Source organism: Lepisosteus oculatus, chromosome 14, assembly GCF_040954835.1.
Source record: "Lepisosteus oculatus isolate fLepOcu1 chromosome 14, fLepOcu1.hap2, whole genome shotgun sequence".
Lineage (NCBI taxonomy): Eukaryota > Metazoa > Chordata > Actinopteri > Semionotiformes > Lepisosteidae > Lepisosteus > Lepisosteus oculatus.
In genome coordinates, this window is record NC_090709.1 from 17,798,359 (window position 1) to 17,823,425 (window position 25,067).

The 25,067-nt window shown below is 53.2% G+C and overlaps 2 protein-coding genes, 1 non-coding gene and 1 pseudogene across 3 annotated transcripts in view; 1 reads left to right on the forward strand and 3 right to left on the reverse strand.

Annotated features, from left to right (window-relative positions):
* Positions 1-25,067, reverse strand: part of LOC138242792 (zinc finger protein 271-like) — a 781,993-nt gene that overhangs the window by 745,447 nt on the left and 11,479 nt on the right. The gene's annotated exons all lie outside the window — the stretch shown is intronic.
* Positions 531-2,977, forward strand: LOC138242838 (zona pellucida sperm-binding protein 3-like). Its single transcript, XM_069198416.1, has 9 exons — positions 531-1,161; positions 1,263-1,378; positions 1,454-1,560; positions 1,638-1,812; positions 1,890-2,007; positions 2,206-2,306; positions 2,387-2,460; positions 2,628-2,810; positions 2,886-2,977. Exons 4-9 carry the CDS (start codon positions 1,688-1,690, stop codon positions 2,891-2,893), a joined length of 609 nt encoding a protein of 202 aa, XP_069054517.1. The 5' UTR covers positions 531-1,161; positions 1,263-1,378; positions 1,454-1,560; positions 1,638-1,687; the 3' UTR covers positions 2,894-2,977.
* trnav-cac (transfer RNA valine (anticodon CAC)) lies at positions 5,216-5,288 on the reverse strand. The gene has a single exon. It is a non-coding gene; the product is annotated as a tRNA-Val (tRNA).
* LOC138217807 (5S ribosomal RNA) lies at positions 18,056-18,174 on the reverse strand (annotated as a pseudogene).

Sequence of the window (25,067 nt, forward strand, 5' to 3'; positions counted from 1 at the left end):
ACAAATTATTATCAGAACATGTCAAAACCTGATCAGTATTTCTTTACTGGGAAGCAAAGAAATGCTTGTATTACACATTTTAATATGACATGCAATTACACATGAAAATTAGTAAAATTATTATTGTAAAATTACGTGTTGATAGAACAGCCCCCTCGATAAAAGAAAGTGTGGACGGACGTGTCGCATGTTCCGTACTCTGTCTGACAGCGAGTTTAACACACTGTCCTTGGAAATTAGAAACGAATTGAACAATAAATTAATCTGAGCAAATTTTACACGTGTGGATGATTTCATTCTGTCGAAATTACGTGGAACTCCTCCGCTGGGGTCAGATACACACGGGAAAGTGTTCAGGCGGCTTCACGGAGTCCCGCCTCAGACTGGAAGCAGGTTCTAATTAGACGCTGAGAACAATCCGGGTCTCTGTGTGTAATTGATTGTGTTGATTGAGCGGTAGTGTGACCAGGTGTGTGGTAGCAGGTCCTGCCAGTATAAAAACCTAGTCACCGCGTTCACACTTTATGCTCTCTTGCTTCAACACAGTTTGGTGGTTTATGTGTCTTACTTCTTTAGCAGTTTAGCGGGACGTCAATTTGGCGATGCGCTCGTTTCTCTTTGTGCTGTGCCTGTGCGCAGGGGCCGGGCTCCCCGCACTGATCTCCGCCGGACCGGCTGGCTGGGACTCTCGGGAATTAGCGCTCCAGGCCGACCTCCCGGCTCCTGAAGACGCAGCCCAGTCGGAGGATTTGAACCTGGCAGATGCGCCCTCCGAAGACCTGTCTGCAAGCGAGAACGACTCGCAGTCCTTGGCTCCCGACTTTCGCCGCCTTCCCGTGTCCAGAGACGCGTACTCGCCCTACTTCGACAAGGAGAAGATGAAGCCCGAAGCCGGCAGCCGCCCCTTACCCGCCTACATCAAGAGCGTCCTGTTTCCTCCCCAGCGAGGGCGGCAGCCGGCTCGCCCGGCCATCGGGGGCACCCGAGGAGTGGCTGTGTGGTGCGACTCCAGCAGGATGTACGTGAGGGTCAGTCGGCTCCTGTTCGGCTTCAGCTGTCGGCCATCGGAGGTGACCTTGGGGCAACTGCAGCGTCAGCCGAACCACACGCAGTTACTTCTACTTCATCTACGGGCTTCACGAGTGCGGCACCGAGCGATCGGTAAGCGGGTCTTCATCTACAGGCAGTGTATCGATGTGAGCAGTAGGGCCAGTGTCGGGGTTGCCTTTCCTGGGAATATCCCTTCCTCTGTGACCCTGCAGGTTGTCCAGGGCCGCCTGGTGTACTCCAACACTCTCCGCTATGCCCCACCCTCCTCCAGTGCACCTGTGCATCGCTTCATTCCCTTCTCTGTGCCTGTCAAGTGCTCCTACAACAGGTAGGCAGGGCTCTGCTGCTGCTGAGAAGCCGCTGGGAAAGTGTCCAGAAGCCCCTCATCCCCTCTGTCCTGCAGGTTCCACTACTCCTACAAGGTTGGCTATGTCCCCACGTGGGCCAGGAGAAGGACCTTCTTCAAGGACCTGAAGAACAAGCACAGCTTTGTCCTGCTCACCACCAACTGTAAGCTCCTTGAGCGAGTGGCTCCACCTGCCTGCAGGGGGTGCTGTGTGCAGGTGTAATGCTGCCTCTCTCTCCAGCCCACTGGGTCCGGCTCTCTCCCAAGGATGAGTACTTCCTGGGTCAGCCCATGTACTTCCAGGCCACTGCCTACTTTGCCACAGCGGAGCAGAGGCTGTACATCCACTCGTGTTACGTAACGGAGAAACCAGACCAGCACTCCCAGCCCCGTTTCCCCGTGATCGACAACTTGGGGTACGGCCCCTTCTGGGAGGGGAGGTGGGCAGGAGCCCCGAGAGCCTGCAGGGGTTCATCCTTGTCCTTGTCCCCAGGTGCATGGTGGACAGCAAGGCAGATGGCTGCCTGTCCAGGTTTGTCCCCTCTAAGCAGAAGGATGTGCTCCGCTTCACAATTGATGCCTTCCTCTTCCAGAAGAAGCTGTCCAGGAAGGTACTGCTCTCAAAGGCTGCTCAGCCTTCTTGCTCTACTGATCCATTGTCTGCTTTTTCATCCATGATCTAGATGTGAACCAGACTGTGGCAGCTCTAGTGCCTAGAGCTGCCAGCTTGCCTTCACTGATGGCAGAAGGTCTTTCTCTGTCCCTCTATTGGCCTTGATCCCTTAATGCTGTGACCTTCCCTCTTGCAGCATGAAGTGACTGAGCTGTACATGCACTGTGTCATGGCTGTGGCTCCTGCTAAAGCAACACCAGGGACCAAGTCCTGCACCTACAACAGGGAGGCTAAGAGGTACTTCTGCAAGGAGCCTGCTGAGGGTGCTCTGGGACATGCCAGGTTTAGGCCTCACCTGTCCTCCTCCTCTCCTCCAGGTGGGAGGAGCTGTATGGTGACCATGAGGTCTGTGCCTGCTGTGAGTCCAGGTGTGCTGGCAGTCGGAATGAAGGTGGGTCTGGTTCTCTATCCCTTGTGGATGCATCTCTGCCCAAGAGACAACCATGCTTGGACAACTGAGGAATGATCCCGTGCTGGACAAAGGGACTGTTTAGATGAGTAGACTGTGGGTCTCTGGGTATAGCAGATCCCTCACTCCTGGGTGCTGCTTGTCCACAGGTACCAGGAGCCTGGTGACCAGTAGTCGGGTGGCTGTGGCACCAGTAGAAGCTCCTCTGGATGTGGGAGCTGACTGGACTGAGGATGAGGAAGGAGACCCTCAGAGCTCAAGTGAAGATGCTGAGAGCACCAGTGAGGATGTGGAGGGAGCAGAGGACTTTGGAGATGTTGGCCAGTGGAGAGGTAGGGTCTGGCAGGAGGAGCTCCTGTAGGGGTGGTGTCCTGCAGTGTAGCTGGATTGTTCTCCTTCCTCCCCAGGTGCCTGAATGAAGGCTCCAGCCTGGCCCTTGTGACTCTCCTGCCTCCACTTGCCTTGTAAAGGCAACATCTCAATAAAGCTGTGAAAGACCCTTCTGCCTGCCCTTGTTTCTTTATGGTTTATAGGTTTGAATGGGGTGGAGGAATTCAAGGGAAGTATTTGTGGGGGTTCCCCTTTCAAGAATGCTTCCCATATTGCTGCCAATGAGGACTGAAAATGGCTGGAGTAATAAAGCGTTGTACTGGGGGAAGATGGCCGCACTATTCCTTGGGCAGGTCATTGTGACTTTTTTACTGGGGGAGAGACAGAGGTGTTCAATATACTGGCAGTCCTCCTGTTTCCTAGAGGGGTAGTGCTTATGGAGTGTCAGTTGCTACTGTAGTGCCCAGTAAGAGTGAGATCTGATGTCCTATTCTAGGCTGCACAAACTGACTAAAAGAAACACAAGGAAGGGATTGTCAACAGGGGCTTGGTGTAAAGTAGGCCTTCCCTTCCTTAGCAGAGGAACAATTCTGGTGCCCAAACATCAGTGAATAAAGGTACAGTTAGAATCTTGGAGGTCTTGTCTTATGGGTGTTGGTTTCACAGTATTGGACAGTCACGGGAAGTATTAGGATTGAAATTGGAGATCCCAGCACTTGACTGGGAAGACAGGTGTTCACAATCACCTCTACCAGCAGCACAGACTGTGTAGATTGAGACTGAACGCTTACTACACAAAGCCTCTCCCCTGTTTCAGTGTCCCATGTCATGAATTTCAAGTGAATCCTAGTCTCCCTTTGTGACTACCTATAATTTGCACAAATCCTGCTGGCCCACTAACACTGTTAATTTTTAGCCCTACTGCAATGCCCTATTAAAGCTTCAAGGTTTTAGGCTAAACTATTTTATATAATGGTTCCAAAGGTGGCTTCGCAAAGCACTTGAAATAATTACAATAAGAACACACAGGATAAAACAATTCCAATAGACAGAGGAGACCATGGATGGTGGTACTAAGGAAAGTAGAAGCAGAGGGGTAAAGAATGGAACCAGTTCAGTAAAGGCTCTTCTACAGAACAAGGTGTTGAGTCTGAATTTGAAGGAGTTTAGGGAAGGTGACTCTGGTATCCTTGGGGAGAGAGTTCCAGAGCTTGGGGGCATAACAGGAGAAGGCCTTGTCACTCATACAGTGTAGATGGGCTTGGGGGACAGTTAGGAGACCAGAATAAGAAGAGCGAAGGTTCTGAGGTGGGGAGTAGGGTGATAATAGATCAAACTGCTACTGAGGTGCAACTGAAATGTGACGGCATGTTCTACAATTTATGCAAGAAAGGGTAATGTTAGGCTTTTATGGACCATTGGTAATATATACCCATCGTTCTTACCAAAGGATCAGAGACCTTTTGCTATATAAGAAGACTCCTTTCCACCACTAATTTATACAGGTTTGGTTCATTTGGGTTTTATCAGTTAAACATTTAAGTGAAGTCATTGTCCTGCACGCGGCCGAGCCCGACACACGGTACCGTCTGGTTTCTGTCGCTGGGCGCTCACCCTGCGGTCCATATGGGTCCTAATGCCCCAGTATATGGTAGTGGCAATTTCCCTAAGGAAACAAATACTCCACATTAGTCTGAATGCCACATTCTTCATTGGTCCCATTACATCACAGAAAAACAAAACTACTCACTCTTTAATCTCGTCTAATCCAAGACGCACCGAATATCACAGTCTTCTTTTAACACGCGTGCTGTGATTCCTCTATGTAGCAGAAATGACAACCGAGGAGCCGAGAGATTATTTCAGCATTTCGCGTCTGAACGGAAAACACAAACGACTAAATTGGAATGACTTGCTTTTGACGCTTTTCAAAGCGTTCTTTGTGCACGACGACTGCGCCACCAAGCAAACTACATAAATATGAGAAAACACGCAAGAGAGCTGTCACTCAGAGTGTCTAAGGGTCGATGTATACTGGGGCTCAGTTGAAATGCAACGCCAGGACTTTTCCGAATTATGTCACACGAAGAGAGCACAGCCCTTTCCGCCCTGCCGCGTGTGTCTCGGTAACTCGCTGTGATCGTAAAGTGGTCAGTACTTTGCGTTGTGGCCGCAACAACCCCGGTGAACGAACGGTGCTTTACAGAGGAGTACTGCCTGACTGGATCGTTGATGAACGACAGAGGCCACTCCGACCTCTACATCAGGACGCGCATTGAAGTGAAAGCAGGATGCGCTGTGACATGCACTGTGCAGATCCCGCCACACTAAGAGGTGAGTGGGTCTGTTCGATCACAGCGCTAGGCGAATCCCCAATCCCCTTTTGTGCCTGGCGACAAAAGATGTCTGTTTCCGCCCGGTTTCGAGCCGGGGACCTTTCGCGTGTGAGGCGAACGTGATAACCACTACACTACGGAAACAGTGGTAAGATGTGCCCAGCGGCCCAGCGCTGAGCTTCGCCAATGCGATTCAGCTGCTTCCAGTGCCTTTATTGGAGTGCGCTGATAGATCGTGCTCTCTCTCCAGAGACCAGCACGCCTGTCATGGACGGAGCAGGAAAGGCGGCGCCACGTTCTACAGTCCTCTCCACGCAATCGACGAAATCGGGCTACTGAAGTGGAGAAAATCGCCTCTCCAGAAAGTGCAAATATCATCTTGGAGACTATAAATCCTATTGCCGAAGGTCAGCCCTGTCTACCAGAGTAACCCTCCCACAGCGATGATCAGCTCGTCTCACACGCGAGAAGTTTCGGTTGGAAACAAGCGCCCCCTCTTCTCGCACGTTTTGCACGTTCGAGTAGTTTTAATGCGGCTCTTTCGTACACGGTGCTGATCTTTTGGAAAGCAGGAGGCAAAACCGAGTCGAACCGCCTGGGTGAAAACCAAGAACCCTAACCGCTAGACTATATGGCAGCGAACAACCATGCGGTTCCCGGCATCATGCAAGCAAACTACATAAATATGAGAAAACACTACGTTATCATCTAATCCCAGAGTTCCCACACCTGCCAGAATCACAATGGGTCCCAATCCTACTGGGAGAGGGAGGAGGGAACTCAGTTAGGGTCTGTTTCTGTTTATTTTTTATTTTGGTCAAATATTCAGCTAGTGTGTATTGTCTGTTTAAGGTTCTGTAGCATTCCAGTTTATGTTGTGTTTGTGTGTGTGTGTCCCAGTGTGTGAGATATTGCTGTTTGATCTGTGCTGTGATGTGGTTGAGTCTGGGTTGTGGTGCTCTAGCAGTGCTGTCCTGAGGCTGGTTAGTGTCGGTGTCACTCACTGCGAGTGTGATCTCAGCAGAGTCTCTGTACTCTTGGGACACTTGACTCACCTGTCTCTCTCTTTCTCTCCCTGTGCTGTCTCTCTCCTGCCCCCTCTCCCTCCTCGGACTCCAGCTGGAGGAGGTCCAATCACCACCTCCTGTGAGACAGAAGAAAAATAAGGTGGGTAATGCTCTGATCCTCTCTTTACTCCTGTCCAGTGTCCAGTCAGTGTCCAGTCAGGGTGTCTGTATGAACCCCTCTCTCTCTCAGTGCAGTGTTCATGTACTGGAGTGTCCAGTCAGTGTGTCTGTATGAACCCCTCTCTCTCTCAGTGCAGTGTTCATGTACTGGAGTGTCCAGTCATGTGTCTGTATGAACCCCTCTCTCTCTCAGTGCAGTGTTCATGTACTGGAGTGTCCAGTCAGTGTGTCTGTATGAACCCCTCTCTCTCTCAGTGCAGTGTTCATGTACTGGAGTGTCCAGTCAGTGTGTCTGTATGAACCCCTCTCTCTCTCAGTGCAGTGTTCATGTACTGGAGTGTCCAGTCAGTGTGTCTGTATGAACCCCTCTCTCTCTCAGTGCAGTGTTCATGTCCTGGAGTGTCCAGTCCGACTCTTGACGTGACTCTCCTGTCTCTGCTTCAGAAGCGCTGGTGCGTCTTTTTAAACTCCCTGAGCTGCGTGTCGGTGGAGAGAGATGATCAGGACGAGCCGATGGAGGCGGCGGAGACCGTGGGTCAGGAGAGGAAGAGCGAGGGAGAGGAGGAGCAGGCTGCCGGGAAGGACAAGAAGAGGAAGAGGAGGTGCAGGTGAGCAGACAGGGGGGCGCCGCCCGGTCGTGTCTGTGATTCAAGGAGGAGTCTCCTCTTGCGGTTTGATGTCATGGTGACGTCTGTGTCTGTGTCCCTCACACCTGCAATAACAATATTCTTTCCAGGTTCCTTTCCTGGTTCTGTGCCAGCTAAGATCTGGACTGGACTGGACTGGACTGGACTGGACAGGAGCTGAGGGACACCAGACTGGACTGGACTGGAGCCTAGGGACACCAGACTGGACTGGACCGGAGCTGAGAGACACCAGACTGGACTGCACCGGAGCTGAGAGACACCAGACTGGACTGGACCGGAGCTGAGGGGCCCCAGACTGGACTGGACTGGAGCTGAGGGACCCCACTGTGCTGGACCGAAGCTGAGGGACCCCAGACTGGACTGCACCGGAGCTGAGAGACACCAGACCGGACTGGACTGGAGCTGAGGGGCCCCAGACTGGACTGGACCGGAGCTGAGAGACACCAGACTGGACTGGACTGGAGCTGAGGGACCCCAGACTGTGCTGGACCGAAGCTGAGGGACCCCAGTCTGGACTGAAGCTGAGGGACCCCAGTCTGTGCTGGGCCGAAGCTGAGGGACACCAGACTGTGCTGGACCGAAGCTGAGGTGAAAATGCCGTGTCTTTTTTCCGCAGGACAGGGGGGGGGAACCCGTGTTTTTTGGACGCGGCGTGGCCCGAAATTTCCGCCCTTGGCCGCTAGAGGGGGGTGGAGGTTGGTCTTTCTTTGACTTGGGGGTAGGGGGGGTGCTAATTTCACTGAACCAAACCCCACGGAAACCCGTGTTGGACGTGGGGGTGCTGAATGCGCCCTCGACGTGATTTTGTTTTTAAATTCAAGTGCAGCTTTTGTTACCCTTGGGCCGGAAACAGCTGGACCCGTTTCCCCTGCCTGTCCGAGGTGGCGACTACCGGGGTCGTACAGGGACACCCGGCTGGCCGCTGAGAGTTGGAAAAATAAAATGTCCACCTAAAACAAAAACAACCGCGAAAAATGTCGGCCATTTTTGTTTCGCGGCCGAGCCGTGAGCGCGTCGGGGGCGACATCACGGGGGCGTCACAATGAGCCGCCTGACGTCACAGAGCGGCGGATTCTAGCGGGGGGGCGGCGCCGGAGCCCCGTGAGCTCAGAGGAGTGAAGGGAGAGGAGGAGGAAAGGACTATATAGCGCTTTCTAAACACGTGTTTCTTCCAAAAAAGATTTGCGGGTTACTTCGACTTCACTCTGAAGTATCCCCGTGAAATCGGTAAGTCAGTTAAAAATGCCGCTGTCGAGAAATAACAAAATAAGTTGAGAAATAAGTTGTTTTTTTTTCCCGTTACTCCACTCTTATGGGTGTGATCGTGCTGTAAAAAGATATTGAGAGGAGGTGCACCTCTACACAGAGAGTGGTGGGGGTGGGGAACAAGCTGCCCAGCCCTGTGGTTGAAGCCGATACCCTGGCTTCTCTCCAGACACAGCTGGGTGAGCTCCTCCAGTCAGGACAGGAGGGTCTACTGTACACAGAGAGTGGCGGGGGTGTGGAACAAAGCTGATACCCTGGCTTCTCTCCAGACACAGCTGGGTGAGCTCCTCCAGTCAGGACAGGAGGCTCTTCTGTACACCGAGGTTGGTGGGGGTGTGGAACAAAGCTGATACCCTGGCTCCTCTCCAGACACAGCTGGGTGAGCTCCTCCAGTCAGGACAGGAGGCTCTTCTGTACACAGAGGGGGGCGGGGGTGGGGAACAAGCCGCCCAGCAGTGTGGCTCCGCCCCCTCCCCTCCCCTCTGTGACTCTGCTTGTCTCGGCAGGACGATGGACCGACAGAGATGCCGCACGCCCGTGCGCGGTCGCAGCAGGACCCGGGCCCGGCGAGGCGTCGTAAGTCCACCCCTCCCGCCCGCCGTCCAGCGTCCAGCGTCCAGCCCTCCTCCGACTGGCCTCTCCGCCCCCAGCAGCGCTCGCTGTATTATAATAATAATAATAATAATAATAATAATAATAATAATAAACTTCACTGATAGAGCACCTTTCACACACATAGCAGCGCAAAGCGCTTGACAGACCAGGTCTCACTGTAACACCTCCAGACGAGGAGAGACACTTCCAGTGGTGATCTTGACTGAGGACACGCCTCGGCTCAAGAGACAGGGTCGCGGGTCCGAGGAAAACCAAGCTGCAGGTCCATTATGGCCTTCTGAGAGCACAGATTGCCTCTGAACGTCCCACACTCTTCCTGGACACACTGTAGAGACTCACCTGTCCAGACTCTTACTGGACTCACTGTACACACTCACCTGTCCAGACTCTTACTGGACACACTGTACACACTCACCTGTCCAGACTCTCACTGGACACACTGTAGAGACTCACCTGTCCAGACTCTTACTGGACACACTGTACACACTCACCTGTCCAGACTCTTACTGGACACACTGGTCAGACTCACCTGTCCAGACTCTCACTGGACACATTGTAGAGACTCACCTGTCCAGACTCTTACTGGACACACTGGTAAGACTCACCTGTCCAGACTCTCACTGGACACACTGTACACACTCACCTGTCCACACTCTCACTGGACACACTGTAGAGACTGCCCAAGGCCCCTAGTCTCGACACGACTGGGCTGGGCTATGTGGTCAGAGCTGTCTCAGAGATGGGCTGTTTGGCATCTTCACAGGTCACACCGGTCAGGCCGAACCCGGACTGGCAGCGGGAAGGTCCCGGCCCAAGTCCCGGTGCTTTTCCGTAAGTCTGACCCGGTCGCCTTCCGCGAGACTGGACCGGCCGCCCTGTGGTGGGCCCGGTGCCCCACATCTACCCTACAGCTCCCCCCACTGACCCCTAAACCCCCGATACCCTACAGCTCCCCACACTGACCCCTAAACCCCCGATACCCTACAGCTCCCCACACTGACCCCTAAACTCCCGATACCCTACAGCTCCCCACACTGACCCCTAAACCCCCGATACCCGACAGCTCATCACACTGACCCCTAAACTCCCGATACCCTACAGCTCCCCACACTGACCCCTAAACTCCCGATACCCTACAGCTCCCCCCACTGACCCCTAAACTCCCGATACCCTACAGCTCCCCACACTGACCCCTAAACTCCCGATACCCTACAGCTCCCCACTCTGACCCCCACAGTCCTGATGGCCGAGAGGTCTCTGCTTGCTGTAGTGATTGAGTGAGCTCTGTGGACCTGACTTCTGTCTTGTGTCCTCGTTTCCACCGTCTCCTAGTGGTCCGGCATTTCACCAGAGCTGAAGGTGAGATCTGGGGAGGAGACAGAGCACCCCCTAACACCCCTGAGCTGGGTTACAGGGTAAGACAGCTTCTTACTGTTGGACACACCTGTCCCCACTCTTACTGGACACACTGGACACACTCGCCTGTCCAGACTCTTACTGTCCACACTCACCTGTCCAGACTCTCACTGGACACACTGTCCACACTCACCTGTCCACACTCACTGGACACACTGTCCACTCTCACCTGTCCACACTCTCACTGGACACACTGTACACACTCACCTGTCCGGACTCTTACTGGACACACTGTACACACTCACCTGTCCAAACTCTCAGTGGACACACTGTACACACTCACCTGTCCAGACTCTTACTGGACACACTGGACATACTCACCTGTCCAGGCGTAGTCTCTGCTCCTCATCCCCCCTGCGTTGTGTCTCCCCCTCTCCCCGCTGGACAGAATCCCGTGGTGTCTTCTTGTCTCCCCGAGCTCGTCCAGAAGCTGGAGAGGGCGGCCGAGCTGCAGCTGGAGCTCCCGGGGTCACCCGGCTCGTCCCGCTCGGGCTCGCCCGGCTCGTTCCGCTCGGTGTCCCCTCCCTCCTCGCCCGAGAGCCCCCTCCGCTCCCCGCCCCCGCCCCCCCCCCCCTCCGGCCCCCTCAAGCCCCTGACCGCCCTGCCCCGCCGCCCCCCCTTCCTCCCCACCATGCCCCTCGAGCCCCCCCTGCTGCCCGGGGTGGTGCCCCTGCCCCTACCCCCGCCCGTCCTGCCCCCCATTGCCCGCCCGGCCCGCCAGGCCCCGCCTTGGGCTCCCCGGTGCGGAGGGCAAGGAGAGAGGCTGAGATGTCTGACGAGGCAAGTGGGGCAGAGTCTGTCCATCTGTCCGTCCATCTGTCTGTCCGTCCATCTGTCCTTCTGTCCATCTATCCTTCAGTCCATCTGTCCATCTGTCCTTCTGTCCATCTGTCTTTCTGTCCTTTTCTGTCTTTCTGTCCATCAGTCCATATGTCCTTTTCTCTGTCTCTGTCATCTGTCCATCTGCACTTCTCTCTTTCTGTCTTTCTGTCCTTCTGTCTGAGTCTCTGTCTCTCTCCCTCTCTCTTTCCATGTCTCCCTGCTCTCGGTCTGTCCTGCGTTGTCCCAGCTGGGCCTGTCTCCCTGTGTCTCTCCGTGTGTCTCCCTGCTCTCTGTCTGTCCTGCGTTGTCCCAGCTGGGTCTCCCTCCCTCCTCTCTCTCTCCGTGTGTCTCCCTGCTCTCTGTCTGTCCTGCGTTGTCCCAGCTGGGTCTCTCTCCCTGTGTCTCTCCGTGTGTCTCCCTGCTCTATGTCTGTCCTGCGTTGTCCCAGCTGGGTCTCTCTCCCTGTGTCTCTTTGTGTGTCTCCCTGTCTGTCACTCTGTCTGTCCTGCGTTGTCCCAACTGGGCCTGTCTCCCCGGCTCTCTGCCTTCAGCTCTGTTCGCCGATTTCCCGCCAGCCCGTCTCTCTCTCAGCCTGTCTTTTGACTTGCAGGAGGAAGAGGAGGTGGAGACAGCTCCTCCGGCAGGAGAGAGGAAGGAGGTCAGTGCTGGTCCCACCCTGCCTCCTGTCCTGTCTGTGGTGGAGTTTTGCCATCTTGTCTGTCCCTGGGTCTCAGTGTCTCTCTCTCTTTCAGCCCTGTCTGTCAGTGTCTCTCTCGGCCTGCTGTCTGTCTGTCCCTGCCTCTCTGTCTCTCTCTCTTTCAGCCCTGTCTGTCAGTCTGTCTGTCCCTCGATCTCAGTGTCTCTCTCTTGGCCTGCTGTCTGTCTGTCCCTGCCTCTCTGTCTCTCTCTCTTTCAGCCCTGTCTGTCAGTGTCTCTCTCCTCCTCCTCTCTGTCCTCAGTGTGTCTCTCTCCTCCTCCTCTCTGTCCTGTGGTGTCCAGGCAGTGTGTCTCTCTCCTCCTCCTCTCTGTCCTGTGGTGTCCAGTGGGTCAGTATTAGTGGGCTACACCCAGGCTCACTCACTGCGAGTGTGATCTCAGCAGAGTCTCTGTGCTCTTGGGACACTTGACTCACCTGTCTCTCTCTTTCTCTCCCTGTGCTGTCCCTCTCCTGCCCCCTCTCTCTCTCCTCGGACTCCAGCTGGAGGAGGTCCAATCAGCACCTCCTGTGAGACAGAAGAAAAAGAAGGTGGGTAATGCTCTGATCCTCTCTTTACTCCTGTCCAGTGTCCAGTCAGTGTCCAGTCAGGGTGTCTGTATGAACCCCTCTCTCTCTCAGTGCAGTGTTCATGTCCTGGAGTGTCCAGCCAGTGTGTCTGTATGAACCCCTCTCTCTCTCAGTGCAGTGTTCATGTCCTGGAGTGTCCAGCCAGTGTGTCTGTATGAACCCCTCTCTCTCTCAGTGCAGTGTTCATGTACTGGAGTGTCCAGTCAGTCAGGGTGTCTGTGTGAACCCCTCTCTCTCTCAGTGCAGTGTTCATGTACTGGAGTGTCCAGTCAGTGTGTGTCTGTATGAACCCCTCTCTCTCTCAGTGCAGTGTTCATGTACTGGAGTGTCCAGTCAGTGTGTCTGTATGAACCCCTCTCTCTCTCAGTGCAGTGTTCATGTACTGGAGTGTCCAGTCAGTCAGGGTGTCTGTGTGAACCCCTCTCTCTCTCAGTGCAGTGTTCATGTACTGGAGTTTCCAGTCAGTGTGTCTGTATGAACCCGTCTCTCTCTCAGTGCAGTGTTCATATCCTGGAGTGTCTAGTCAGTGTGTTTGTATGAACCCCTCTCTCTCTCAGTGCAGTGTTCATGTCCTGGAGTGTCCAGTCCGACTCTTAACGTGACTCTCCTGTCTCTGCTTCAGAAGCGCTGTTGCATCTTTTTGAAGTCCTTGAGCTGTGTGTCAGTTGAGACAGAAGATCAGGACGAGCCGATGGAGGCGGCGGAGACCGTAGCTCAGGAGAGGAAGAGCGAGGGAGAGGAGGAGCAGGCTGCCGGGAAGGACAAGAAGAGGAAGAGGAGGTGCAGGTGAGCAGACAGGGGGGCGCCGCCCGGTCGTGTCTGTGATTCAAGGAGGAGTCTCCTCTTGTTGTTTGATGTCATGGTGACGTCTGTGTCTATGTCCCTCACACCTGCAATAACAATATTCTTTCCAGGTTTCTTTCCTGGTTCTGTGCCTGCTAAGATCTGGACTGGACTGGACTGGACTGGACCGGAGCTGAGGGACACCAGACGACTGGACTGGAGCCTAGGGACAATAGGCTGGACTGGACCGGAGCTGAGAGACACCAGACTGGACTGGACTGGAGCTGAGGGACCCCAGACTGTGCTGGACCGAAGCTGAGGGACCCCAGTCTGGACTGAAGCTGAGGGACCCCAGACTGTGCTGGACCGAAGCTGAGGGACCCCAGTCTGTGCTGGGCCGAAGCTGAGGGACACCAGACTGTGCTGGACCGAAACTGAGGGACCCCAGTCTGTGCTGGACCGAAGCTGAGGGACACCAGACTGGACTGGACTGGAGCTGAGGGGCCCCAGCCTGGACTGCACTGGAGCTGAGGGGCCCCAGTCTGGACTGGACTGAAGCTGAGGGACCCCAGACTGTGCTGGACCGAAGCTGAGGGACCCCAGTCTGGACCGAAGCTGAGGGACCCCAGTCTGTGCTGGACTGAACCTGAGGGACCCGAGACTGTGCTGGACCGAAGCTGAGGGACCCCAGTCTGGACTGCACTGGAGCTGAGGGACACCAGACTGGACTGGAGCTGAGGGGCCCCAGACTGGACTGGACTGGAGCTGAGGGGCCCCAGACTGGACTGGACTGGAGCTGAGGGACACCAGACTGGATTGGACTGGAGCTGAGGGACACCAGACTGGACTGGACTTTTGTAAAGCATCAATAAAATGTTTTTAAAAAAATCTGTTTAGCTTTTGGTTTTTTCCCTCCCCCCCCCCAAGGTTGCTGCTGGGAGAGGTGTGAGTGGGGCCAGCAGGGGGCACTCTCACCCTGCGGTCTGTATGGGTCCTGATGCCCCAGTATAGTGAAGGGGGACACTGGACTGTAAACAGGCGCTGTCCTTCGGATGAGACGTCAAACCGAGGTCCTGACTCTCTGTGCTCATTAACAATCCCGGGGTGTCTCTGGAGAAGAGTAGGGGTGTTACCCCAGTGTCCAGGCCTGATTCCCCCCCTGGTCTTGACCCATCATGGCCTCCTTATCACCCCCCCTCTCTGAACTGGCTCCATCCCTCTGCTCTCCTCCCCACTGAGAGCTGCTGTGTGCTGAGCGGACTGGAGCATCATCCAGGTAGGGGCTGCATACTGGGGGGGCTGGAGGGGATCCCCCTGACCTGGGAGGAGCTCTGAGGGGAGGGTCCAGACTTATTAATTATTATTATTATTCGTGCTGCACTGGGCTTCAGTCCTGGCAGTGAGAGGGGGACTCTGTGATCAGGACAGATACTTATGACTGTCTAATAATACACGATACAAATGGAAAACAGGGTAGTGCTGTAGTCCCTTCGAAACGTTTTGAACCGCCAGAAGAAGTTTTCACAACCCGGACTCGTGAAGGTACAGGTCTTCTCCCTTCGTCCGGAGTAAGGTGAGAGGTCACCCCCTCGGGGCGCAGTATCCCCGATGCACCCCCCACCACCACCCAAAACGACACACACTTCTGTGACGATTGGGAGACCCCGGTTCGACCAGCCCCTGCGGTGGAGGAAATGACCCGCTGGAGAGAACACGCAGACTCCACACAGAAGGGTCACCTCGGCATTTATTCCAACAGCAAAACAACACCAGAGAGAAACGGTCTCCGAAAGATAAGCGCACACCGGGAAAAACACGACGGGGTCATTACAAATGGGAATAGGAGTTCTTTTTTTCTTTTCCGGACGTCAGTTGTATCGTGTCCTGGTGATTTCTCCCGTTTCGAACGGAGTTTAATGTCACGTTTCTACTTTATTAGAGAGAGGCACTGAACTTTGGGGAACGTGACATCCACCCAGTATTACTAGTAGGTTGATAAATATAAATGTTCTTTTTCCCCCCGTATGATACCTCGCGAAATATAACGATGGCCAACTCCTTAAGTCGAAATTTAAACCCTTCTCACACTACAAGACAGTCCGTCAACATCGCCGCGGCCCGAAGCGCGACCTTTGGTATGACGTTGGCGGAAAAGGGGGTAGGGTAAGTACGTCACAGCCGGGGGAAGCCCCTATTACGTGAGAGGGGTGCGGCGGGTGACGAGCCCCCGGGGGCGAAGAGAAGTTGATTTGCGTGGGGTGTGGAAACACTACACGACCGGGCAAGCGAGCCGTTTTTTTTTTGTTTTGTTTTTTCCAGAACATCAGAACAACCGTAGAGATGACCATCGATCCACTTCCAGACGTTTCCTTTTTTGTCCTCTTTGGCCTCCAAAATAAAAAAAAAACTGGGATCCATCGTGGCGTTGCCAAATTAAAACGTCAACCACTTTTCGGGCTTTCGTGCTGTCCATGATGAAACCGTCATGGTTGTGTAAGCATACGTTACGTCACAGACCGGCGGCGCTCGGACGTGAGGAGTGTCGTTACGTTTTTGAAATGGCACGTCAGACAAGATCTCTGACAAGATCTCCGAAAAAACCCAAACCTGTAAGATTCAATTTCAATTCAGTTTTTTTATATAGCGCCTTTCACAACAAGAATGCCCCAAGGCCCCGAACAAAGGAGTTGTTCCACACCCCCGCCACCCTCTGTGTACAGTAGAGCCCCCTGTACTGACTGGAGGAGCTCACCCAGCTGTGTCTGGAGAAAGGCTTTTGGGCTAATTGGCTTCTGGGAAAACTGGCCCTGGTGTGTGTGTGTCCTGTGATGGACTGGTTCCTGTCCAGGGTGTGTGAGTGTGTGTGTCTGAGTGTCCTGTGAGGGACTGGTGTCCTATCCAGGTTGTGTGTGTGTGTCCTGTGAGGGACTGGTGTCCTGTTCAGGGTGTGTGAGTGTGTGTGTGTGTCCTGTGAGTGACTGGTGTCCTGTCCAGGGTGTGTGAGTGTGTGTGTGTCCTGTGATGGACTGGTGTCCTATCTAGGGTGTGTGTATGTCCTGTGATGGACTGGTGTCCTGTCCAGAGTGTGTGAGTGTGTGTGTGTGTCCTGTGAGTGACTGGTGTCCTGTCCAGGGTGTGTGAGTGTGTGTGTGTCCTGTGATGGACTGGTGTCCTATCTAGGGTGTGTGTATGTCCTGTGATGGACTGGTGTCCTGTCCAGGGTGTGTGAGTGAGTGTGTGTGTGTCCTGTGATGGACTGGTGTCCTGTCCAGGGTGTGTGAGTGTGTGTGTCTGTGTGTCCTGTGATGGACAGATGGTACCAAGCCTGGACACCCATGAGACACTGGCTTCCTCAGAAGACTCTCACGGAGGGCACACTGTCCCTAACCCGGGTCCAGAAGAAACTACAGTGATCTTTAATTCCTGCGCCTCGGAAGGGTTTATGACGTCTATGTCCGGCGCCCGCGACCGTGGACCGGCGGTTTGGCGTCGCGCTCCGCAGCTCGAGCTTCGGTGCGAGGCAGGGTGGGAGGGAGTCGATGTGGCCTCGGCGCCATCTTTGCTGGTGAGTCAATTGTGACCGTTGCGGTACAATAAACCTTTTCCCACCCCGTCCAGTATTTCTGTCGCGGCCCACGTCCCTTACAATCGACAAACTATAAAAAAACAGTAGCCCTTCGCAACATTACACGCCATTTTTTTTATTTTAAACGTCCGCTAGATACGCAGGTGGCTCGATACCTGTCTTATCCTCGCCGGCGTCTTTATACCGGCAAGTGAATTTTATTTGGGGTCCCTCAGAATTGGGTGAATGGCGGTGAATGGATTTTCTGAGTAACCGTGTAGCGACTAACGTAAGGAAAAAAAAGTTGTCTTTCCCTACGAAGGAAATAATTGCAAAGGAAAATTGAGATAACTACCAAAACATTACGTGTGAAACGACAGGACAGAACTTTGAACCCACAAAGAAACAAAGGTATGAAATATTGCCTCGTCATGGGGGGTTGATAATTGTAGTAAGTGTTCCTAATTTTCGTAAAGAAATGTATATTATGGGAGTCACACGTGAGATTTAGTGTATATACGTTTCATATTGTGCATATATACGGGGTTAAAAAGTGGAATGAGTATGATTATAAACTCGTGTGTCCTATAATCAGATAATTTTTGAACAAGCTTTGATTAGACAGGTGAAAAACAACATCAGATCCTTTTTTTTAATATATTCTCACGTCTGAATATCAGCTTCTCCCCTCTGGCCAACATTTCAGGGCTCCCAGGTGTAGATCCCAAATTGAAACAAATTTTGTTACCCAGTTAAACAGTTAATAGAAGTGAGTGACCAGGGTAAATAAAGGTGGGTCAGTGTAAACTGTTTATTCTGGACCAGACTTCGTCATGTGTGATATGTCATGACTTCTTATATTAAGTTTTATCTTTATATTTAGTTCTACATGTGTAATAGATGCGATGTGTGTCCATAAAAAGGTTTCTCCAGGGGAAAATCAAGTTGGTTTTAAAACCGTGTTTCCTTTTTAGGGTACGTTTGCATTCCAAGTGTGAAGTTTTTGCCTTTTTATCATATTTTGGATGTGAATCCGTGGTATTTTTGCTGAGACAAGTTGCCTTTCTTATATGCGGAGGGATCTGCTCGTGAGATGTCCGCTTGGTCCATTTCTGAGCTCAGTATAAGGTGTAGAAACCATGACTGTCATCATAACCCGCCTCTCACCCAGGTGTGGAATAATGTTGTGACTATTGCTTCAGCAATAACATGCTGATTGCATGTTTCTAGATGGGTATAACAGAGATCTCAACTACTGAGGGGCCTTATTAATAAAGTCTCCACAGTCGAAGCGCTATAGAGATAGGGCGCCTCCTGCGCTTAAAAGCTTACAGCACCTGGTATTCCCAGGCGGTCTCCCATCCAAGTACTAACCAGGCCCATCCCCGTTTAGCTTCCGAGATCAGACAAGATCAGGCGTGCTCAAGGGGGTGTGGCCATAAGCGAGAGCAAGGCTCGCTGGCACCCTTCTTATTGAGAGGACAGCTCCGTCACCTCTTTTACGACGCTGCTTTTTTACCGGGGTAAAGTTAGCTTGAAGTTCGAAAACGATTTTGCCACGCCTGTAGCGTTTACACGAAACCTCTTAGAATCGCGAGAATACTTCCTTTGTGCATAAAATACATTGTGAATGCTTTCTCAGCCTTTACTTTTTCGTTTATATTACATTTTTTGGACCAAGCACGAATATTCTTTTGTCCATATCTTCGCAACGGAAGCACAGAACGCCTTCAAACCAAATGCATTTTAAAGACCACGACGTGGATATTTCCACAGCCTCTACATCAAAGTATCAGTGAGCTAATTATCTTCTTTTAAACCTCCGGTTTTTCATTGATGCGTAATTACGCACTAACTGGAACCCGGGGGACTGATGGATACACAAGTTCACAACGCGAGAAATACTGTTCAATATGGCTTCATGCGAAAAACCTGTATATGACCATAGGAAGCATAACAGCGCAGTCTCCAATTACCCAGACTGTAAGCACGGGAATAAAGCTTTGTCTGAATTCTGAAACCCTTCCTTTGCGTCCTGTTTTCATTCAGGTAAGAGTCAACTATATGCACAATACTACTGACAGCAGGAAGATTAAAATATTCTTTACTCAGCAGCTTATTAAAAACAGCTCCCATGATGTTCAAACCGATTTTTTACACAGAACACTGACACAGCTTTGCGTTCTGAATCTCTTTTTCTCGTGTGTTTATTTAATGTGGCACAATGTACTGGGATAGGGGTATTCTGTTCACAAACCAATAGCATTTAAACCACAGCACCCACAATGCTGCAAGTAAGTGTTTTACACACTAAGCAGAGAGCAATGTCTTCCTCGTTAGTATAGTGGCAAATATCCCCACATGTCACGCGGGAGACCAGGGTACATCAGGACATGCATTGAAGTGAAAGCAGGATATGCTGCGACATCCACTGTGCAGATCCCGCCACACTAAGAGGTGAGTGGGTCTGTTCGATCACAGCGCTAGGCGAATCCCCAAACAGTGTGCGTGACAACAAACGAAACGGGCCTGTTTCCGCCCGGTTTCGTTCCGGGGAAATCGGGCCCAGTAGTGGCGGGATCTGTACAGTGCATGTCGCAGCGCTTCAATGTGCTTCCTGATGTCCCACCCCGAGAACAGAAAAGACAGCATCCACAGCAACAACAGCTCAGGTCTCTGCACAGGAGCTAAGCTGCCCCCATCTCCTCTGCTCTGCGGCTCCTGCGGAGTGGAGTCCTGCCTGGAGCCGTGTTTGCAGGCGACGGCTCCCTGCGCCCTGTCTGTGCATCGTGTCCGAGAGCTCCTGGGAGGAAGAGAGAGCCCTCCCACTCGGGGGCTTTTCCACGGTCTGTGTGAGGAGGGGCGGGTGTGTCCAGTAGCTTATCGAGCGGAAGCCTGGGGCGGCGGAGAGCTGTGATTGTGCAGACCTTGAGGCGTCACCTCTTTGTCTGCTTTCCCGCCCCCCCTCCGCCCAAGCTCTGCTCCAAAGTAGCCCGGCAACCCCTCACACCTGCACCTTTCACAACCTAAGGTGTGGTCATGAGACACCCGTGGGGTGTTGTTCTGTTCTTGCTAATTGTTTCCTGCCCGTCGCAGGCAGGAGTCCATGCGAGGAAGATGCGCTGGACAGAGCTCAGAGGGCGCACCTGGGTGGCTTTCCTTCTGAGTGACGTTCCTGCAACACTCTCCCGCTCCTCTTGGTGCGCTCATGCCGCAACACAGGAAGGCTGGAGCAGGTGGGTTTGGAGAGTGTTAGACTGAAGATTTAAAGGTCCCTGGTTCAATCCCGGGTTTCAGCGTTTTGTTTCATTAAGCCCTCTGTTCCTCTCTGCAGCTCTCCCTTCCTAAAGTGACGCTTCCCTTTCTCAGCCTGAAACGCAAGTGAGACATGAGACGCAGTCCCTGCAGGTTTCCGTAGTGTAGTGGCTGTCACATCAGCCTAACACCTGAAAAGTCCCCGGTTCGAGACTGGGCAGAAACAGCCTTGTTTTGCACGCTCCTGTACTTCACAGAGGTCTTGAGCGACCGGTCATTTGTTGCCAATGTATTTCCGGTGCCTTCATGCAGTCTTGTACCAAACGCACGTTCCTTCTGTACGCGGAGCCGATCATTTGCAATTGGGCTGTGCCGACAGACCAGGACGAGCTCTGTCAGCTCAAAAGCAGCGCAGGACCTGCAAGAACAACAGAAAGATTAGCATTCAGCGGGGGCCTCTTAGTGAGCCCAAGATCTCATCAAGAATCGGCTCCAGCAACAGCGCTGGGCGCATTGTTCCATTCTCCGCCCACTCTCGGTGTAAACAAGTCCCTCCTGGTCTCTGCTTGAAATGCACTTTCCTGCGTTTGCTTTGGTGTAACTGGCTTCCCCTGCATGGGCGAATGTGAAGAAGATCCTTAGTAAGTCATAGATGAAAACCGAGAAGAGGTCGGAGTGGCCTCTGTCGTTCATCAACAATCCATTCAGGCAGTACTCCTCTGTAAAGCGACGTTCGTTCACATCGATTGGCTTTTTTTTGCCTTCATTAGTGCAAGCAGTAAAAGCAGTAATAGCAGATGCCCCTATTCTGCCATGACCCGGATTCGAACCGGGGTTGGTGCGGCCATACGACAGAAAGCAGTGTCGTCAAGCCCTGACATCCCTCTCTCTCCACCTCCTCTCTCTACCTCTCCCTACCCCTCTCTGCTCTCTCTCTCTCACTCTGGAGTTTATTTTCCAGACAGAAATCCAGCTCCGTCCCTCCTGTGGAAGATTGGTGATGCAGGATGAGAGCCCCTAACTGAGAGCACTGCAGCGGCAGGTTCTGTGGTCTGTTTCAAATCCGCCCGCGACGAGACACCGAGGAGAAATGAAGAGGCCCAGTCGCGCTAGAAAATCACCCGGGAAAGAGACTTTCAATGTAGGAAAAAAAAGTCATTAGTAACAAACATAATATGTTTGTTTTGTTTTTTTAATCGCTGCGATGTGTGACTAAGCTCATACGACTAAGAGTCGCTTTGTCTAGATCTGGTAACCTGCTCGTCGCTGGTGGGCCAGATCGTGTCCCCCATCACTATACTGGGGCAATAGGACCCACACAGACCGCAGGGTGAGCACCCCCTGCTGGCCCCACAGAGAGGGAGAGGTAGAGGTAGGAAGAGAGGTAGGGAGGGGAAAAGGGAGAGGTAGGGAGAGAGGTAGAGAGAGGGAGAGGTAGAGGTAGGGAGAGAGAGGAGGAGTACAAATTCAAGCAGAGGCCTGATTGGAGCACTGTTGTATGGCCCTGACATCAATCCCTCAACTCTCTGCATAAAGCAGTGTCTTATGGCCATGACATCCCACCCCCACCACTCTCAGTGGAAAGCACTGTCGTATAACCATGACATCCCACCTCCACCGCTCTCTGCGAAAAGCAGTATCTTCAGGCCCTGACATCCCACCCCCGCCACTCTCTGCGTAAAGAAGTATCGTCAGGCCCTTACATCCCACCCCCGCCACTCTCTACGTAAAGAAGTGTCGTATGGCCCTGACGCCCACCCCTCTACTCTCTGCATAAAGTAGTGTCGTCAAGCCCTAACATCCCACCCCCGCCACTATCTGCCTAAAGCAGTACCTTCAGGCCCTGACATCCCACCCCCGCCACTCGCTGTGTAAAGCAATGTCGTTTGGCCCTGACATCCGACCCCCGCCACTCTCAGCATAAAGCAGTGTCTTACGGCCCTGACATCCCACCCCTGCCACTCTCTGCATAAAGAAGTGACACCTTCCCCTCAACTCTCTGCAGAATGCAGTCTCGTCAGGCCCTGACATCCCACCCCTGCCACTCTCTGCCTAAAGAAGTGTCGTATGGCCCTGACACCCACCCCTCCTCTCTCTGCATAAAGTAGTGTCGTCAAGCCCTAACATCCCACCCCCGCCACTATCTGCGTAAAGCAGTACCTTCAGGCCCTGACATCCCACCCACCCCACTCGCTGTGTAAAGCAATGTCGTTTGGCCCTGACATCCCACCCCCGCCACTCTCAGCATAAAGCAGTGTCTTACGGCCCTGACTTCCCACCCCTGCCACTCTCTGCATAAAGAAGTGACACCTTCCCCTCAACTCTCTGCAGAATGCAGTCTCGTCAGGCCCTGACATCCCACCCCAGCCACTCTCTGCCTAAAGAAGTGTCGTATGGCCCTGACACCCACCCCTCAGCTCTCTGCGTTAAGCTGTTTTGTCAGGCCCTGACATCCCACCCTCGCCACTCTCTGTATAAAGCAGTATCGTCAGGCCCTGACAACCCACCCCTGCCACTCTCTGCATAAAGAAGTGACACCTTCCCCTCAACTCTCTGCAGAATGCAGTCTCGTCAGGCCCTGACATACCACTCCTGCCACTCTCTGCATAAAGCAGAATCGTCAGGCCCTGACATCCCACTCCTGTCACTCTCTGCCTAAAGAAGTGTCATATGGCCCTGACACCCACCCCTCCACTCTCTGCGTAAAGCTGTGTTGTCAGGCCCTGACACCCCACCTCCGCCATTCTCTGTGTAAACAGTGTCATATTGCCCTGACATCCGACCCCCACAACTCTCTGCGGAAAGCACTGTCATAAAGCCCTGACACCCACCCCTCCTCTCTTTGAATAAAGCAGTGTCATCAAGCCCTGACATCCCACCCCCGCCACTGTCTACGTAAAGAAGTGTCGTATGGCCCTGACACCCACCCCTCCACTCTCTGTGTAAAGCACTGTTGTATGGCCCTGACATCACACCCCCACCACTCTCTGCGGAAAGCACAGTCATATAGCCCTGACACCCACCCCTCCATTCTTTGCATAAAGCAGTGTCATCAAGCCCTGACATCCCACCCCCGCCACTCTCTACGTAAAGAAGTGTCGTATGGCCCTGACATCCCACCTCCACCACTAACTGCGTAAAGTAGTATCGTCAGGCCCTGACATCCAACTCCCGCCACTCTCTACGCAAAGAAGTGTCGTATGGCCCTGACACCCACCCGTCCACCCTGTGCTTAAAGCACTGACGTGAAGCCCTAACATTCCACCCCCTCCACTCTCTGCGTAAAGCACTGTTGTATGGCCCTGACATCCCACCCCCGCCACTCCCTGCGTAAAGAAGTGTCGTATGGCTCTGACATCACACCCCCACCACTCTCTGCGGAAAGCACTGTCGTATAGCCCTGACACCCACCCCTCTACTATCTGCAGAAAGCAGTGTCGTCAAGCCCTGACATCCCACCCCCGCCACTCTCTACGTAAAGAAGTGTCGTATGGCCCTGACACCCACCCCTCCACTCTCTGCGTTAAGCTGTGTTGTCAGGCCCTGACATCCCTCCCCCGCCACTCTCTGTGTAAAGCACTGTTGTATGGCCCTGACATCACACCCCCACCACTCTCTGCGGAAAGCACAGTCATATAGCCCTGTCACCCATCCCTCCATTCTTTGCATAAAGCAGTAACGTCAAGCCCTGACATCCCACCGCCGCCACTCTCTACGTAAAGAAGTGTCGTATGGCCCTGACACCCACCCCTCCACTCTCTGCGTTAAGCTGTGTTGTCAGGCCCTGACATCCCACCCCCGCCACTCTCTGTGTAAAGCAGTGTCATATGGCCCTGACACCAATCCCTCCACTCTCTGCATAAAGCAGTGTCGTATGGCCCTGTCACCCACCCCTCCATTCTTTGCATAAAGCAGTGTTGTCAAGCCCTGACATCCCACCCCCGCCACTCTCTACGTAAAAAACTGTCGTATGGCCCTGACATCCCACCCCCACCACTAACTGCGTAAAGTAGTATTGTCAGGCCCTGACATCCCAATCCTGCCACTCTCTGTGTAAAGCAGTGTCGTATGTCGTATGTCGAGGTGAGGTGAGGTGAGGTGCGACACACCGGAGTCCCGACACTGCTAATGCGGAGCACTTGTTGAACTGGCATTGAAAGGACGTGTGCGCACGGAGCGAGCCTTCCCTGCGGCGGAGCGTGGAAACTTTCTCCCCGCGCTGCAGGAGTTGTGTGCGCTGCAGCGGTGCCGAGAGAACAGCACAGAAGGCAGCAGGCTCTGGAGAGCGGGTAAGAGACCGAGCCTTGTGGGCAGGTCGAGCAGGCCCGTTTTTTGGAAATTGCTGAAAAGGCTCCGGTGTTTGTTCGGTGTGTGGCAGGCGCATGACGCGAGCTTGCGTAGCGATCTGCCGGTCTGGTGTTATGCAAATGAGGTCGAATTGCATCCCGGGACATGCTGCGAATGCGCAATGGCGACTGTAGTTGTGTAGGAAACGGCGCGCTTGTTTTCTCGTTTTGCCCACCCTTTTGAGTGTTAGTGTGGCGTGAGAGTGTGCGAAAGAGTGGGCCCAGCAGGAGGCGGTGACGTGCGAGGCGTTGAGCTGGCCTAGGCTGCGCGCTTTGTGCTGTGGGTGCGGGCCGCTTGCAGGGGTTTGTACAGCTCATACTTACTTGGCAGGGGAGATACCTTGATCAGCCTGTAGGTGGAGTAGTTGGATTGTTTTTCTTTCGTTGGAAGCAGTGTTCGATTTGCGGTTTTTGAAATGGCAACCTTTGGATCCCGTAAGAATGCTGTACGTTTTGAGCTCTTGGATGACCTCTTCATGGATCGTATGCAGTTCAGCAGAAAAGTGTTACAGAAGGAACTTGGCTTTGAACCTCGGCACTTGGATTTCATCTTCGCTCTCCCAGGTCAGAAAGCATTTGAGGTTGTATTTGCTACCTATCCTCTGTTTGAACAATGCGTGGATGTGTTTGAGGCAAAAAGAGGCAAAGTTCCTGCACTTGAGAAGATCAACTTGCAGCCTCTGACACAGAGAGAGAGGAAAACGGTGCATGTTGTTATGTTCTCGGAACTGGCAAA